The sequence below is a fragment of the Convolutriloba macropyga genome, chromosome 9 (genome assembly GCF_964194025.1).
Source record: "Convolutriloba macropyga chromosome 9, txConMacr16.3, whole genome shotgun sequence".
Lineage (NCBI taxonomy): Eukaryota > Metazoa > Xenacoelomorpha > Acoela > Convolutidae > Convolutriloba > Convolutriloba macropyga.
In genome coordinates, this window is record NC_134476.1 from 45635627 (window position 1) to 45654756 (window position 19130).

The 19130-nt window shown below is 35.6% G+C and overlaps 1 protein-coding gene across 1 annotated transcript in view; it reads left to right on the forward strand.

Annotated features, from left to right (window-relative positions):
• Positions 1 to 750: 750 nt before the first annotated feature.
• The window catches only part of LOC142345802 (proteasome activator complex subunit 4A-like), a 55617-nt gene continuing 37237 nt past the window's right edge, over positions 751 to 19130 (forward strand). Inside the window, exons 1-6 of the mRNA XM_075398168.1 lie at positions 751 to 963; positions 1572 to 1627; positions 2218 to 3460; positions 6500 to 6609; positions 7094 to 7369; positions 11068 to 11544. Coding sequence (XP_075254283.1) covers positions 810 to 963; positions 1572 to 1627; positions 2218 to 3460; positions 6500 to 6609; positions 7094 to 7369; positions 11068 to 11544 — 2316 coding nt within the window. The 5' untranslated portion in view covers positions 751 to 809. The remainder of the gene's footprint in view (positions 964 to 1571; positions 1628 to 2217; positions 3461 to 6499; positions 6610 to 7093; positions 7370 to 11067; positions 11545 to 19130) is intronic.

A 19130-nucleotide genomic window follows, 5' to 3' on the forward strand; every position in this document is an offset into this window, starting at 1 on the left:
GCAACACTTGTGGTAATGTGTCGGCATGTCTGCCCTACATAGATGGATTTGCATCCATTACAAGTGAGTTCATAAACCACATGGGATTTGGGATCCTTATCAAAGCTAGACTTGAGGCTAGGTAAATAGCTCTTAAGTTTCCAAGTGGTGAAAATCGTCTGTACAAGATGAATTTTGTTCAATTTCTTTACAAATTCATTAGAGATGTTGCCTCTGTACTGTAATACAAATTGTTGTTTCTCAGTATTTTCCTTGTTGTTTTACGGCTACACCCGCGTTATATCTATGTCCTTTTCTTTGTTCTTTCTTTCGCAGCTGGTTAATTATATCCTTGACGATATTCCCTACCCAATGCATAGGATATTGATTACGTTCCCAAATTTTTTCATTTGTCAATGCTTCATGGAACGCTTCCCAATTGCTGGTGGCTCGGAACAGGAGGTTTATTGGTCCCTGTATTATGCTTTTATGATGTAGGGGTGCACAGCTACGATAGTTCAGAATTGTTCCAGTATATGATCGTTTTTGATACCATGTGCGAAAAATGTTCCCCTCCGGTTGTACGTTAATTGACATGTCCAAAAATGGCAAACTTTTTTTTGTCATCTGTTGTTTCTAATGTAAATTGGAGATTTGGATGGAGTTTATTTATCTAATTAATCTAACAGCTCTTCTGTGTCACCTCTAACTGTTCTCACAATATCGTCGACATATCTTAGAAAAACTTTAGTTTGGGACGAATGGTTAATGTCAGTCTGATCATTTTCACGACAGAATGAGCACATACAGAACTGGTTTTCTTTGCTATCATGTTCTGTGTTACTGATTTGCTGACATTTTGCGTGGAACCATCTATTACAAACTTCACACTCAACGCCCCTGGCACGTGCTGTCACACGGTGTTCGCAATTGCGACAAGTGCTAGATTGTGTGTTGGTTTTACATTTAGGTGTTTGATTGCTGGTTTGTAGCAAACCCTTCGCTGTGTCCAACCTTCTCTCATCTCCTTTTAATTTCGTTCTTGTTCTTAACTGATACTTATAGAAATAATTTTTGTCACAATTTTGGTAAATACTTTTCTTGACCTTTAATATATTAGCAGGGAATGAAATCTACTGCAAAATGGTGAACTGTTAATATCTGATCTGTTAATGACCTTTTAATTTACTAATTGGATTTTACCAGGACGTTATGCACCCCCATTTAAGGAACACCTAACATTCTATAGTAGAACATTGGGTAATTGTTGCTCGTGCCATTGTAGGTAGCAAATAATTTGCTTCCTTTAGCGTAGTAGTGATGGGATATAAACAGAAATGATCGAACATTTGATTGTCGAACTTCAATTTGGCAGAAAATTTTTAGACATATTTGTTGTATTTGGATCAGCTACTGTACCTTGACATTTTTACAGGAGATCGACGGGGTCTTTCCCATTATAGCCCCCCATGAAATTATAGCCCCCCCATTATGGTATAATTACCATGATTGGGGGGGGGGGGGGGCTATAGGTTATCTGAACACTAAGCTGGGGGGGCTATAATGGGAAAGACCCGATCGACGTTTTTCAGAGATGTCTGGAGAATCTTCTGACTCGGAGGAAGAAGATGTGATATCATTTTCTGAGGTAAGCACGAATTCTTCTTTTTACCGCTGTACTGTTCTTTGAGTCTAATGTGGTTATTTCAAGCCCACTATTGAACTTCTTAGTTCCAGTTGGCTCCCACTCCCTCCCGCCTTCCCTCCCTCCTTCCCTCCATCCCTCCCTCCCCCTCCTCCCCCCCCCCCCCCCTACTGAAGTAGTCTGCAATTGATTAGAGCTCCCACTGGTCGTTCGAGAGCAATTCTTCCGACGTTTAGTCGGTTATGTTTATAATTTGAACTTTCACTTCCTTCTTTTTGTCGACATTGATTTCTTTCGAACAGTTACATTATTGTGGAGCGTACGCTTATAATTATTGTGGAGTTCACTAATGTCTAGTAGTTAGTTATATGTGGTAATGAGTTTATGTTCAAAGTGAAAAAGTTATGGTCCCTTAACATACTCCCCCTGTTCCCTCAACCCAACTAACCCACTTCCCTCTTCCTCCAAGTAGCCTGAGAGCCCACCACCTAGCCATCTACCCCAGTCATAGCCTAGTCTCACCCCCTCCGACTCACCTGTATCCATTTGTCTTAACAACATACCCCATTTATTATGAGCAGTTGTTCTTTCAGGATGACGCAAGTGGGTCACCCTCAGCTGTGGTGGAAGTGGTGTCAGACTCTCTACCTCCTTTCGTGCAAAAGAAATGCAAATACATATCAAAACATCCAAATCCGGACGAAACTAATCGACTTGTTCAAGAAGAAATTTTGAAAATAAAGCACAATTTATCTTGTGCTGTTGTAACGTTAGAGCTTAGTCCTGGTTTTATGTTTTGGCTAGATCGGTTGTGGACCTTTTTGAATTTGTATGGTCTGCATTTTTCAAGAGAAGATCACATTTATCTCGTTGAGTTGCTCGCCAAAGTGGCCACAAACTTGGACCTTGAACCGGCCACCTGTCAACGAGTTTTATCCGTAATGAATGAAAATTTGCTGAGAGGTTTTTACCTCAAACCTGGAGACTTAAGTATAAACTGGAGACCATGGTACGATTTGTACTTCAAATACTATTTTGGCTATGATAGCAGTCGTCACATTTTGATACACCCCGGTGGAATTGACTCCTCAGTCGCAAAATGCATCATTTTACTTCAGAAATTTTTTTCTATCGAGTCTACTGAAGAAATTCTGAACGAAGTGAAACAATATTTGGTTCCCACAAGTTTAGTTCATTCTTCCGGCATCCGGCTGCTGACAATATTTTTGCCAACATACCTCCCTGTTGGTCAAGAAAGTCGTGGGTACAAATTGTGGTTTGACGATTTAGTTGAAACCTGGACTGAGCACATGAACACGTCAACTAATGAGGATATAGACTTGATAACGCTTTTCAGAAGATTGTCCAGACATAATATGGGATTGATCGACTGGGAACCGTTTTTACCAAAATTGTACACCCGGCTATTGAGATATTTTGGTATTAGTTTATCTCTGCCTCGATCTGTTGGAGTGAGCAGTATTTCTAGGAGTGGAACCGCGGACAAGTCAGGTAACGTCATTCGGGCATTAGCCGACCTAGTTGTCAATACTATCGACCGCAACAACTCAGCACTTGCTCATTTGAATCTGTTATTCTCATCGTTACACAATTACTATCATCCGTCTAATTTGGTCGGTGGAATTACGACGAGGTTGACCTTCTTCATGGGCAGTATTCTGAAGAGGTTCCTGGAAAGAGTGATATCAGAGCGTGAAGAAAAAGACAGATGGAACATGAGACGCCAACCTCAGGAATCTTTTCTAACCGAAAATCAGATAAAAGAGTTCGTTTCGATTGTGGAACCCTCAGTTCTGCTGTCTCTGTTCATTAAAGGTTAGAATTGTTTTGAGTCAATACGGAGACACTCATTTAGCAAGTTGACTTATTTTTAAATCTGCAAAGTTTTGAAATCCGCCTAAATTAGTTCTTCTTTGCCTAATCTTTTTAATGTTTTTGTTTTAATAAATCCGCCAAGTTGTAAATATGCAAATTTTCATGATTTTTTTTTGGAAAATTGCAAATTTTTATGATTTTTTTCTCTAGATGTTTTGCTTATTCTACGTTTATGGTATTTATTATGACTTTGTAGTTTGTTGTGAGAACCTTTGAAAACTTTTCAATTTGTTTTTTCTCTCAGAAAGAATTTTACTTTCAGTCTGCATTCTAAAAGGGATGAAAAGAGGTGCGTTAGTTTGCAGTTTTGAATTGACTGTCACCTTTTTGCTATTCGAGCGGATAGCTGAATAGTGTTCTGAAAATAATGTGATATTTGCGTTCCACAGTTTTTTGACATAAAGTTGATTAATTGCTCTGGAACGAAGTTAGAAGCAATTATTGTAAACGCGTTGGTTTTTTTATGCAAAATTTTTGCTTGACTGAGTTGACTTTTCAAGTGACTTTTGCGCCCTTGAAAAGTTCGGTTTGCGTGATTTAAATTTCTCTCATTCACAATTTTGAGCAGCTGAACTCCAAGGGGCGGCGGTTCACTGCTGAAATTTAAATGAAAATTGTGCCGAAATTGGTGTCATTTGTTTCTCTTTATTATAAATTTTATTAGTGACTAATGGTACATAATAACTTCAATGATGTCATTTGAAACCCCCATAGTGATTTTAGTAACCCACCTCACTGAAGCAGGCTGCAATAGGTTAGATCTCATACTAGTCGTTCGAGAACAATTCTTCCGGCTTTAGGTTAGTCTGTTTTTTTCTGAACCAAGTGAGCATTATAAATTGTAGCTAAAATAATTTTTCGGCATAGCAATTTGTTTATGCGTTCAGATTTTTATGTGAGCTCATAATCGCTTGTTAGTTGATCGATAGCTTTTGGGGAGAGATATAGAAGTGGTATCATTGAAACACTCGTAGAAATTTGAATTCAATTATATCCTTGAAGATTCTGTTCTATTTTTCCGCGTTTTTCTTGGAGGATTTGAGGATTGTGTTCTAAAATTTTGAGTTTTTTTGCGCTTCCTGTAATACTTATTTATTATAGTAAACTCTGTCAAAAAATGCTGAGGGTAGATTTTTTGGCTGCTTTTCACTGCCCGGCTTAACGTATCAGCACTATTTCGAGACAAATTTTTCCATTGGTATATACCAAATGATGTGCTTATTTTTCACAGAACTCTTCTTTTTATGAGTTTATCAAAGAAAGAGCCAATCGAATTAGATTGTTTGTACTTTTTATGAGAATAGATTGATTGGCTAAAGAAGAGTTTTTTGAATTACTGGATACAAAATAAGTTGCTTAGTGAAATGTTAAATTTTTGGTAAAAATTTTATGTTTTTAAACTTTAATATAATCATATCTTTGGTCAGAAATTTTTGGTTGAACACGAGCTGCTGTGCGAAAATGTGGCCTTTTTCTAATAATCTTTGAGATTTGTTCTTCCAAGATGAAGATAATTGACCCAATTTTGTTTGAAAAGTTTTTCCTGTCTATTCAATTTCAGAAAGCGAAATAAAATGAAAAGGCTTAATTATGCCCTGATTTTAATCAAGCGCTTTTTGGTGTTGCTATTGGATTTTTTAAAAAGCCCTGGTTTTTCAGCCCTGATGTTTAAAATTGCAATTTTTATTGAAAAGCTACAAATTTAGTTGACATTTTCGTTAACAAGATTGTCAAAGCGAGACCAAAATTTTTCTAGTTATTGTCATTTTCTGGGGTTTTTTTGCTGCATAAAATTGTGCAGCATGTAGGTTGGGTTCTTTTGCTTCTACAACTATAAATTAAAATGCACCTTCAAATTTCAAAGTGAGCCCCGTAGAATTTAAAAATACTTGTTTAAAATCACCTGCTTTGTTTTACAATTCAGAATTTAATGAAAAATGGTTAGTAAAAATGACGAAATGCAGCTCTAGTATTTTTCTAACAGCAAGAATGGGTGCTATCTGATCTTTCCTCTAGCTTGTTTGTCAAGGGGTGTCTTTTTGTCGTCATTCACTGACAAAGTTTAGGCTTAACGGTAACTAAAATTTTCCATTATAGGGCCTTAGCTCTGACTGAACAAATCATTTGTTAATTGTCACCAAACAAACTGATTTTCAGTCAATAAGTTTTTAATAGAATTGGCTTTTTAGTTAGACAAGGTGTTAATCAGAAGATCTCAAACCAACGCATTGGTGAGATATTTAGTAAACCAGAATGAACGCAACGTGCATTACCAAGTAGACCTTTAATTTGACATTTGATTTCTGGCAATTGTTGTTACGTTGTAGGAATATGACTATGTTTAAAACATAACTGAGGGTATGAATCCAGAATTAAAAATCTTCAGTTTTGAATAGTTTGAAACTTGATTGATTGGATGAATGATTGAAACAAACATATTTGATAAAACGCACCGCTCCTCATAGTTCGTTCTATGTTTCATAATTAAGGATTCTCAAAACTGAGCTGTTACATATATAATTATAATAGTTTGGTTTCGCATCTTTTTTTGAGAAATGAAATGGGAAGTCTGTTATGCAGTTGGCCGAGATTTTCCTTGTTGATTTCCCGAAACCTTTTTAGCGAGATTTCCTTTATTTTGAAAAAAATATTACACAATACGAAGCGTAAACTGTAGGACAATAGTTAGCTGTTTCTGATATTTGGGGTAAAAATCAGTCTTCGTATCTCAATAAAGGTTGGACTGAGTTGCTGCTGTTTTCATAACGATCGCTGGTTTCGCCACGCAAGCTCACCTATGAGCTTCACTAAAGTGTTTCAAGTTTGAACATGCAGGTACAAGTATTTTATCGTTTTGTCTGTTTTCTTTGCTTAAAATTGAAATTAAATATCAAGTTTTTGTAACTTATACAGCAAAATTTTTTATCTAGTTGAATATTTGAGACTTGGATGTTTGTGTACATGCTGATTGATTGCAAGGTCCTCACCAGGGTGTTGGGGGTGCCAAAGATGAGACTAATCCACAAGTGTTTGTACAGATGCTGGCCATTCTTTCTCCTGAGACTGTGATTCCAGATATATTTGACAAGGTATCCATTTGACAGTTGAAAACTTTTCACAGATAGATACAAAGGTTTTTTATTTGAATTGTACATCTGTTGTGTCATGTTTCGCTCATCAAAAGCTCTTGAATAAGTTACAATGGCCAATAAAATTTAAAAACCCTCATTATTGTCATGGCTTTATTTGGAGTCATTTAATGACTAATTATTGTAATTTTTTGTGCGCAATTAAAGAAAGTATTGTTTTTGGAAAAATTTAAGAAGTGTTTTCGGAAGAAACAACCAGGTGTTACTGGAAAAAGCAACAATGGACAATTATTAATTCATCGGTCTTTTTTTTGTTAAGATCAATTAAAAAAGGTTAGTTAATGGGTAGTTAGTCAACTCGGGTGCGGCAAGTCAAAGTCCTATATACATTTAAATATTTACATACATATACAGAGTCAACATTTTTCTTATTTACAGTTCTTCGGAATTTTTTTCTGTCCATCAATGTTTCTTTTTGTTTCAGCTCCACACAGCATTGTCATCTGTAACTGAACCTCATCAACTGACAGCCTCCCTGATGGCCACAGCCTACATCTGTCCTTCGATAATCACAGAAATTGATCGGTTTCCGGGTGGTCGACTCAAGTTGCTCCAGCTGTTGCCCCAATTTATCCCGGCTATCGATTCGAATGATCCGATGAAACTGGCGACTGTCACAGCTCTCTTGTCTGCCATGGCGTTTCAGATCCCATTTGTCAATTGTGCACAAGCAGGACTGTATAATGAGAATCTGACTGAGGTAAGCTGGCTTCAAAAGTGTTCTTTGTTGACACTGATCGATGTTTAATTGCCGCCGTCAGCCTCTCAACGGCTATTATTTAGACGCTCTCATTTTTTTACAATTCAAAGAGTTTGGGTTGTATTGGGGCGCTGTCTTTTTTAAGACTCGATCGAAGAAAATATTTGGAGTGAATTTTAAATAGAAGTGAAGTTGGAGTTAAATATTTGGAGTGAATTTTGAAGCAGGAAATGAAACTTGTGAAAAACTTTGGAGTAGTTTGAGTGCTGAAAAAATTGAAAAGTGGAGCGAAAAGAGTGATTTTTTGTTCATACCGCTGTTATTGAAACGGGTGAAATTGAGGTATGAAAAAAAATATTTAGGTAAGTTTTTTCGTAAGTTTTTTTCATTTTTTAAGTTTAAAAGTTTGATTGTGATGTTGTTTTATTTTCAGAGTTGTTTTGATAGTTGTTTGAAGGTTTATGGCGATTCGTATGAATTTTTTACCATTATGCAGGTTTTTTAGTTACTTAAATGAATTTCGCTTTTCGTTTTCGCTTTTTGTTCTCTTTTTGCTCTCGCTTTTTCGCTTTTTGTTTTGTTTTACTCCTTTACGTGGGATTGGAAGAGATGCTTATTACTTAAAGAGTTTTAAGATACCAAGTGATTACAGTTTTAATGGTATTAAACGGTTTTGCGCTGGAAAAAATGACAAAATCAGAAATTTTAAAATATTTTTCTTAATTTTTTGCAATTTTTAGGTTTTTCTAATCTTACATAAGTTTTTAGCTTATTATGACTTGTCTGTTGTTTTGCGAGCGTTTGGAAACTCTATTTGCTCCAATGAATTGTTTTTGGCTCTCGAAATATCAAAAAAAAAATTTTTTGAATTTTAATGTTTTTTGTATTTGAATTTTATAGTTCCAATTAGTTTTTTTAATAGCCACGTCAGCTTCTCGGTCGGCTATTATAGCGCTCCTTTTTTTTGACTTCGCGTACTAAAATTTTTTGCCTTAGTTCACAGCTTGTTCAAAATTTTGCTTGAAATCTTTTTTTGACTTCTCTGGGCTAGTTTCACTCTTCTCTCCAGCTAAAAATGGTTTTAGACAGTGGTTGCTCAGCAAAGCAATTTAAAATGAATAGAGTCAGTGTCAAAAAACGAAATCAGAAATGGAAACGGGATAAACCCTCAAATCCCAATTTTAGATGCCCGTTACTCGAACTTTGTTCTTGGTTACCCTTTCTAATGCTTATTCAAAATTACATCAATAGTTCGCACTTAATATTGTTTCTGTTGAAAAATCTTTTTAATAGCCGTACAGCGATAGCTGGGGTTATTATTGGCCTTCTCTTGGTTTTTTTATTTCCTTGTCATGATTTTTTTTACGACCATATGACGTCACAGCCACTTTTTGTTCATTCGTTCATGCAATTTCAACTGAATTGCATGTGTGACGTCATTTTGCGCTCTTAGTGGAGCGAGTTTTTTGTTCATGCGGGTGATTAAATTTTTGGTCACACTTGACTTGCCTCACTCTCAAAAATGACTTCCTCAATTTGAAATTGACTTTTATTTACTTTAATTCAAAGAGATAAGGTCAAATGTGCGTGTGTCACTCTAAATGAAGGTTATTTGAGGTCAGCTAATAGAGGCAGCAATAACTTATACAGATTTTTAATCAAAATATAACAGATCAGCCTTCAATGAAAAGACGAATTTTTTTGGTCTGTCTTTTTTACTGTTTTTTGAGACTGCCGATCTACGAATCTATTGCGGCTATTTTCTGGCAATCTGCCCGCTATGTTGTAGATTCGTTTTTTCTCTTCTCTCAATCCCATTCGTGGTTATGGGAATCAACGGCGGCTTTTTTCGGCATTCTGCCGGGTATGTTTTTTCTGCTATTTGATTGTTTTGATTTTAGTTTTGAGTTGTTTTGGTAAAGATATTTGAGTAATTTTCATGCGAATTTTGGCGTTTGTGGTTTTTCTAGTTTATTCTGATTTTTGCTACTTTTTACTGTTCAATCTTTTATTCAGAGCTTTCTTAGAGGTGTAGCTGGAAATCACTGGAAGCTAGACATGACACTTTTCAGTGAAGAATAATTCAGTTTTCTTATTTTTTTCTGGTTTTTTAGTTCTGCGCTTTTTTATTCTATAAATCGGCAAGGTATTGATGCTTGACCGGAAATATTAATAAAATTATTTTCTAAAAAATGGTTCGAAAGTAGCATATTGGCTTTTTATCCATTATTTATATTTAACTTTTGCTAACATTTTGCACAGAATATTATTTTTTGATTATTTCAAATCCCTTCCCTTACCTCCTTTCCCCCACCTCCATTCGCTCTGCTTGATTTTTTTGTTGCGGTTCTCTGTCAACTTGTAATTGTTTAGTGAGTAAAAATGACTTGTCGCATGGTCTTTTGTCGATAGTTGCTTTTGGAGTTGCAACTAAAGAAATTTTTATCAGATGCTTTTTCATCTTTTCTTTTCAGATACTTTTTCATTATTCATTATCATGCAATTATTCCTAAATGATTAGTGTTATTTATCAGAATAGTCATTATGTAGTTATTGTGGTTAATTTTCTCGTTCGAGTCGTTTGTGGAATTCTTCAGGCTATGTTTTAAGATTGTTCACACATTTTCTTGATTTGTTAAGTCAGGTTGGAGTGATGATTTGGTCACGCGGAAAGAGGAATTGAAGCGAAAAAGCGAGTGGCTTTGCGACGTGATATTGTTTGCTATATTTTTAAAGTAGAGTGAAAAATGGTTTTTGAACAAAAATGTGATTTCTTGCTAGTGGTTTTTGTTCGCGTGTTATTTTGACATTGATTGTTTGTTTTCGATTTTTTTTTGGGATCTGATTTTTCTCTTAATGGTTTTCGTAATCCAATCATTGCCCATTCTAGGTCTATTTTTTTTTTTCGTTTAGTCAATGACAATTCTTTGAATTGTTTGTCATGCTATTTTTTTAAATTCTCGTTACCTTTTGATCACATTTTTCATTATTACTTAAGTCACGATTTTCATGTTTAACTCATGACTTACTTTAGCCACTGTTTCAACTGAATGGATATTAAATTCTTTCGAGCATTGAATTATGCACTGTAGTGAATACGGTCATTGTCGAAAGAGCGAAATGAAGAAACTGGATAAACCGATAAAGCCCGGTCATTGAGTCAGTGTATTAGGTTATCAAAGGTCATTAGACCCATTGTTAGCTGACATTATGTTTAGGCTAAATAGCTTTCAGTATAAAAGCTAAATTAATTATAGTTCTCGAATCTAACTGAAACTGCACCCCAAATTAGAACACTTTTTGACGCTAAAAAATTTATGTCAATTTCGATCTATTTTTTTTTTCTGTTTCAATGCCGATGTGCGTCAACGGCAGCTGTTTTCCGTTAATTTACCGGCTATGTTTATTAATAAGTGAATTAATTAAATTAATTAAATTTACAACGAAGCGAATGCATTCAACAGTTGTCCTGGGTGCAGATGTCTTCATTGAGCTTCATTTTGCTGGTTTATTTGACTGTCTTAAATTTCATTTAAATTTTTTGAAACGTTTGCATTTTTGAAACGTTTGCTATCGCTGTAACTCGATTTAACAGGGAGGCTATAAAATTGTAGTAGACCTTTCTCATTTGCACAATATTTTACCTTGCGGTTTTCATGGTAAAAATTTTCCTATTTCAAATTTTTTTGTCTGTTTAGGAAGAGTTAGAGTTATGCCATTTCACAGCCTCATTCGAGGAGATATTATTGCAAATAGTGAAGCAATATATCTTAGTTTTCAACTCAATGAGATCGGTTGAAAACTTCATGGAAGTGTCAAGTGGTGCTGCTCAGAATGCAACAGCTGCTCTGAAAAGTGTGGGATCTTCTGTAATCAACAGCTTAACATCTTGCTTGACCTCTCTCATTGCAAACAGCTCAAAGGATATAGCAAAGTTGCTGATACAAGAAATGTTCAATTACATCTCCACCACTATAATCAATGTCAACTCAGGTTTTGGATTCATAAGCAAGACTTTCACATTGCCGGCCCTACACGCACATCCGGAGATTGCTGGACCTTTGTATGTGCCACATGTGTTGGACAAATTGAGACAATTGGCAGTGGGGCACAATCTGGTGTCTGAAACTGAAGTAGACAAAGAGTTTCTGTGGTATGCTGCTGTGTTTGAAGGCGTTAGTTTTTAATTTAACTGCTATTTTTTATTCTCTGAATTTAACACCAAAATAACTCCAGTGGAAAATTGTAGCTGTCCCATATAAAACTGAATGAAATGACATCCAAATTTTGATCGAATTACATTTGATGATGTTTCAATAGTTTTTCAGTTATTGCAGTTGTGACTGCTTGTGACGACGTTAGACAGCTTACGTTTTTTGTTTGGTTTCTATGGCCAACTCCTTATTTTTTTTCTAAAATTATGAAACTTTTTGTCAAAATTTATACAACTCCGGAATTTATCATGAAAGGGAAAATGTATTCGACACTAAAGTAAATCAATTTATAATAATCATTATCTATTAATCTTTTCGTGGTGCAAAATAACATTATTAATAGGTTGATTTTTCTTTTCAAATAAATTTCCTCTTTCATGATGAATTTCTGTTGGCGTAATTTGTGATTACCAGCCGATTCAAAAGGTTGGATAAAGTTTAACAAAACATTAAAAGGTAACCATAGAAACAACCAGAAAAAACGAAAAACAGCCACGACTCCGATTTTCCTTCAACAAATCTCGCGTTTTGATTGAAATTTCTCATTGGATTGTCCCTGGATGAGAAAAAGTACTTTTTAAATAGCAGCCGTCAGCCTTTCAACGGCTATTACTTAGGTGCTCTCTTTTTTTAAAAAAATTCGCTGCAGCTTTTGATCTAGTTTTTCGTTTTACACGAGTCAAGTTTTTCAAGTTTGACTTGTGACTTAACCACGTTTTTTCACGCATTGAATCAGGCAATATAGTGAGTACGGTCAAAGTCAAAAGAGCAAAATCAAAAGAATCGGGATAAACATTATTTCATATGTCATAGTGCATTAGGGTATCAAAGGTCATTGGAGTCATAGCTAGCTTGCATTAGTATTATGTTTAATAGCGTTCAGTTTCAAAGCTGAGTTAATTTTAATTTTAGATTCTAACCGAATAGGCAGAATTTGCACTCCAAATAAGAAGACTTCAACACTTAGAAAAGTTCTGACAATTTCTGTATCTCTTAATTTCCTGTTTCAATCCCATTGTGCGTTAATCGGTCAAGAGCGGCTACTTTCCGTTAATTTTACACAGGTTGTGTTTACATAGGATCTCCTTTGGTCTTAAAATTGTGGTCTTCGCGAGTTCGTGATCTCAAAATTGTGTTTTCCGGTTGAGCACGCCATTTTACCTCTTGGACCTCAACTGCAGCTTTTTTCTAATATATTTTGCTTTCCCGCTTATTTAGATTATAACTGAAGACTCCTGTCATTCAAAAATAGATTGGCAGATTGGCTGACCTCATTCAAATTTTAGATTTTTTGCCAATTTTACTCAATTCGCGTATAAGGAGTAGTTGCTCAGGAAATTTCTAAACTGAATGCAGTTAATGCCGGAAACAAATAAAATTAGTCTCGCGTTAAGCTCGCAACGTTTAAGTTTCAATGTAGTTAATAAGTATCAATAGAATCAATAGTAATCAATAGAATAAACCGGTTATAGGTGTTCTGAGCTTATCCGTTTGTCCTCCCCTAGTTTATTGGAAGCATATTATTTGCACCCCCCCCCCCCCCCCGAACGGACGTGCCAAGTGCGCAAAAAGTACTGGGGGCACAAACAAAGGATCCGAGTTACCTTTACTTAGCTTTGCTTTCTGTCTTCTTATTTGGCCATCCGCTTGTTCGTTCCAATATTAATCCTTTTAGTTTCCCAGTGTGATGATGTATTAAGCTTTGGTGCCAAGTGCTATCAAAGTTGCGCTTAGTTTATTGACTTTTTTGTTTTTTCCTCGTTTTGAGCCCTATTAAGGTCAATAAAAAATTGAAATTATTAGCCGGATCTGTGGTTATTTTTGAAATCCGCACGAAAAGTTCGTTTGAATAGCGTTTAAGCGAATAAATGTGGTTTTTTATCAAGTTTCTAATTGCTCTCGAAACGAAAATTTGTAGCAGCTATATTAGTCCTGCTGGTATTTTTAGAGATTTTTTCTTACTAACCTTTTCTCGCCTGATAGTTTGTTTTCGTCTGACCATTCGACTTTTCGTTCTCAAGAACAGGATAAACGTAATGCGCAGGTCATTAAATTGATGAACAGTTCTCTTGGAGCCTAACGCTTTACTAGTATCTAAGTATGCTATTCACCGAAATCGTTGAGGAGACATTACGTCATGCTGTGTATGGCGGTTTTTTAAGTTTGACGCCTCCCTCACTTCACGAACTCTCGTCCACTACCCTACAACCACATTTCTCCGCCCTGCCCCCACCGCTCCCGAGCGCTCCACAGCCTTCCCACTCCACGCCACCTCCTCTAGGCGGAAATTACCTGCTGACGAAGCCAACCGCTCGTCAGTGGTTTGAGAGCAATTGGTGCAACGTTAGGCGGTCATGTTAAATTTAGAGCTGCAGATTTGTAGAGATATTGTTATTGAGCTCTGTTTTGCCAGCATTTTGATTACATCAAAACAGTCTTTAACAGTCAAAGTGGTGGTTTATTTATATTGGTGTGTTTTGCTAGGGTTTTAAATCTGAAATTTGGTGGTTTTTCGTGGGGTTTTTATATACCGGCTCGGTCATCCATCATCGAAAATCAATTTTCTGATCTTGGTGGGGTAGATTACTGCCTTCGGTTGAAGTTTTGACGCGCTATATCTGAGGAGTCAATTTATCTCTTGTTTTTACTTCCCTCTGGTTAGCTTAGCTTTCCTTTTGGCCTCAACTCGAGCAAAGCGAATTGTAGCAATGTAAATTATTCTGCAGCCACTAAACATCTCTAATGAACAAGAAATTATTTGCATTTCAGATTTTCTTGTTTCAGACTTTGGCGGGTTGTATTATAAATTTTTTCATACGGCAAACATAAAATTAATGCCAAAATTGATTCCTGATCGGTTTTTGAAGCTGTTGGCGTTGTTTTAATTTAAGAATCGTTATAACTATGGGTGAAAGTGTTCGCTAATATAAAGCAGCGTTAATTGGTATTTGCGGCATTATAGTTGTCGGTAAATCGGTGTCTCGTCGTTTTTATTTTCTATTGAACTTGAACGCATTTGTCAAGAATGCTTAATAGGAAATGTCAAGGGCTGTCGATTAATACTGTTATTATTGTTGCAAGACGCTGTGGAATTAATGACGTGCAATTTTATGATAATTAATTCTGTTGCTTCTATAGTTGGAGCATTACAATAATCGACTCTTAAGCAAATCTAGCGTGATGTTATTTTGCATGACAGTCAAAATTATGAATATATTATTATTTTGCCGGTATATTGGTAGAAGAAACAGTAGCAATTGACTGCTTAAGAAACACATGTTTGAGGTCAATAAAAACATGCATTTAATGAAACCTGAGTGATCTAAATTTTCTGCAAAAGACGTATAAGAAAGAAAAATTTGGCCTTTACAAGAAATATTTCACTCTTTGCGCTTATAATCTTGTTTGTTTCTTTGAACTAAATTTTCCTTCAAGATATTTAGTCTAGAAATATCTATTTGGGTTAACTTAGAGACAAGATAAGCTGAATTATATTGAATATCATTGTATGAGTTATTCTAGTTACGTAGAGAGAAACTACTGAATAGAACTGAAATCGAGATTATACTTTGAACCAATGGCTATTTATAGTAATGTTCTTTGAACTCTTTGCTGAGCATATGTGCTCTATTATGGCCTAAGTGCTATAATAGAAGTAACTTTATTGATATCATGAAAAAAAACTGTCGGAGTAACAAGATAAAAGTTGAAGAAAGAATCGAGTCCTAACATCAAGTAACAGCATTGATTATTGAGTTCAGGATATACGGGAAGCCGTTTGAGGTTCATGGCACTTAAGCCGTCAATGTTTTATGGTATCGCTGAAAATGCAATGATCATGAATCATGTAAAACACAGATATGAAATTAAACTAGATCAAGCAAGAATAAATCTTTTGAGTTGGGTGTCACCGTTGAATTATTAATAGCCGTCCTCATCTTCTCAACCGGCTATTATCGTAGCCCAAATTTTTACGACTCGAGGATGAGTATTGGTGGAGCGTTTTTTTTATCGATAATTTTTTTAAATGTATTCAGAACAGGATGTAAAAGTCAATGCCGCATGTGAAAACTAAGTGTTTTGGTCAAACGGCTGATCTAATTGAAGAGCAGAGAAAAGAGTGATTTTAGGTTCATGCCGAGTTTTTGAGGGCGCTAGAAAATTGGTTTGAAAAATTTATGCTAAGCGAGCAAAATTTTTGGATAACTTGAGCCTTTTGCGAAACAGTTTTTGTAGTATTTACTTTACGTATTCAGGTAAAGTAGTCTTTCCTAAACCATATTGAAAATTAACTGTACCTTTGGATTTTTCTCGAACATCGCAATCATATACAAGAGTCCCATATGCAATCTTGAGCTATTTTGGGAATTTCGCCGTTTTACTTCTTTTTCATGTTTTCAGTGTTTCATAAATTAAATTAATGAGTTTTGCAGCTTTTGTGATTTTAACTTCTTGCTTATGTTTCAAATATTTTGGTTGCGTTTCAGTGCGTTTGGGTGACGTGTGAGTGTTTAATGAAAAAGTAGGAACAGTATCTTATGGTGTCTTAAAACCAGTTATTGAGGTGTCTTAAAAACAGTTATCAAAAATTCTATTTTTTTTTAGATATTCCGTTAATTCTTTTGCTCGGGTTTTCCCTTTTAGTGATGTATCTCAGCGGATGATAATTTGTAGGACACAATCAAATTGTACCAAATAATCTATTATAAACAATGCTCTTTGAGTCGAAACATGAACAGTTTCAATGAAAATATTTTCATAATTTGTTTTTCCTGATAATTTGTTTCCTGTTTGTGGATCGAAATTGAATATTGTATTGAAGTTAATAGGTTTATTAGTTAATGGTTGGCTTGGGTATAATTTAAGAATTGCCTAGAGTCTATTCCGGAGTTTTCCGACTGTTTTTTTATTTTGTGGTATAAATAATTGTTTCGTTTTACCGGAAGTCACGGCTGGTTCAGCTTTTTGTTAAAATTCTTTTTTGACTTGTTTCGCTCTTCGCTCAAAGTGATTGTAAGCATCCTTCGCCGAGTAAAGCAATCTAAAGCGACAGGATTCATAAGAATGAAATCAAGATTAGAAATGGGATAAACCCATTAGGCCCAATTTTAGATGCTCGCTACTTGAACTTTGTTCCTATAAGTCTTAGATACCATCTCTCCTGCTTATTGTTACTAGCCCTTGTGTCTTCTCATTAAGAAACAGGAGTATGTTTAGCTACCAAATGAAATCACAATAGTTCAAAATTTGAAATTTTGTTTCGCAGAATCTTTTTTCAGTTCTTGATCCTATCGGGTGTAAGGGAAATAAATTTCGTCTTTTTTCGGGCAATCTGGTGTTTGTTTGATTATCGCTGTTCATAAGGTAATTAAAAACAAATAAACTTATATTTTTAAACGTTTGCTGAAAAAGTTTATTTGGCCATCATTTAGGCGCTCTCCTTTTTGCAACTCCAAGAGTAGTATTGCTTTTACTGAAGATTTTTAACCTGAAGTACTATATTTTCAGGCGTCGTTTTGATCTATCAGTGAAAACCGGTACAATTGCCATGAGAAGTATTTTTTTTGAGCTGCAGAAGTTTTCTGTTCATGCACTGCGTTGAATGACTGATATTCAAAACATTTTTTTAAGCAGAATTGTGCTCAGAGCTGTCTGTTTGCTGCAGTATTGTCTTCGATTTGCTTCACTTCGTTTGCTTGTAATTAGGTTACTGTCAACGAAATAGTTTTCGATGAAAGCTGAAGTTACATCTAACCCTCTGCAGTTTGTTTCAGTTTTTTGAGAGCCCAGTTATGCGTTTCAACGGCAAAATGTTTCACTATTTTTAGTAGTTGTTTTCATTAATTTTTTTTCCTTTTGGATCTTTAAACTTTTTTGCAGTCGTGTATATTGTTATGCCTTTTTAATAAATTAGGCATTGAGTTTCAGCTTTTAACGAGGTGATTTTCTTTTGTAAATTTTTGCTTATACAAAACTGATTTCGGCTGTTTTTGTCCTATTTTTCTTATCTTGCTTTTGTTTACTCTAAGATTTTCTGAGCTTCGTCATGGACTTAAGTTTCGTGTCATTGACAGTTTAATTATTTAAGTTTCAATTGAGTTGTTTTTCAAGGAGGATGAAATATCATTTTTACTCCGTCCTCAAAAACCTAATAAACAGGTAATGGTCGGTGTGCATTATGTGGCCGAGCAGCTTTCTTAACGCCTTGCGCCTTACTAGTCTCTAAGAATGCGATTCACCGTAACTGTTTTGAGGAGACAATTTCAGGGTGTGAGGGGGTGGTTCTTAGTCTTAAAAGTTTGACCCTCAAGTCATCCACCATCGGTCACCGCCGCCAAAAACCCCCCAAATGCTAGCATCCCTAAGCCCCAGCTGGCTACTACCGCAGCCAACCCCACTCTGCTGTCATTTGAGAGCAATGCACCCAATGTTAGTCGGTCATGTTTTTTGTATGTTGTAAGTTCTAAGATTGTCTCGTTACGACTGGAATTAAATGTTTTGAATCTTTCAGTTGATTTTAGTCATGCTAAGAATAATTTTTTTCTAGACAAAGATAATCGTGTCGGCTGAAAAGACGTTTATTGGTCGGGTTAATTTTTGAAAATTCGTTGAACCATTTTTTGTTCTACTTAAATCACATCTGACTCACCTCAAGTAATAAAGTCCGGTCACTTAGACCTAAAGTTAAAAAATTTAGTGTTTCAAGTTATTAGGTGTATTAAGCTTATTTTCCTCCAGTTGGGATGCTATGCTGACCATATTTTTTGAATCTAATGAAAGTGCGGACCGATTTAGAACAGGTTAGACACTTAGAAAGTTAGGCTGTCTTCAGTTTCAATCCCCACGTCGGTCAGCGGGGTCACTGTTGACAATTTTCTGGCAATCTGCCGGATGTTTAGTTATTGTTAATCCATTATCAAAATGTTCAGTTTCTAGTCCATCAATACTCACAATTTCATAAGTTTTATCTTTCTAAAATGAAATATCAATTCTTTTTTAAGAAACGCCTTCAGATTATGAATAAAGACTAGTTAAGATTTATTACACTTTTTATTTGCTCTTGAACGAAGTTCATAGCAATTATTGTAAACGTGTGTGTCTTTTTTATGCAAATTTTTTGCTTGACAATTTTGTGCTTTTGTTCTAGAACATTCTTTGACTTCTCAGCTGACTTTTTCACGCTTTCGTTCTTCGTTCATTTTTGCGTGATCTCTATTGCTCCAAAGTAAAGCGTGTTGCTAATATAAAATTGGTTGCAGAATAGCAGAGGTAAGTGATTCGTAGCGCAGTGATTAAATCTTGTGGTTGTGGATCGGGAGGTCCGTGGTTAAATGCCGGCGGGAAATGGTTTTTTGCACCCATAGTTAATCTAAGCTACAGCCCCTGAATTAAAACGCCTCGCCTGTCGTTCGAGAGCAATTCTTCCGACATTTGTCGGTTTGTTTTCATCTGCCCCTTTAAGATCTATCTAGTTATATTTCTTCTATCAAAATTTTTTGTGTTTATTTTTCCCAACTTGCATCATTTTGATCGAAGTATGTCTCGAC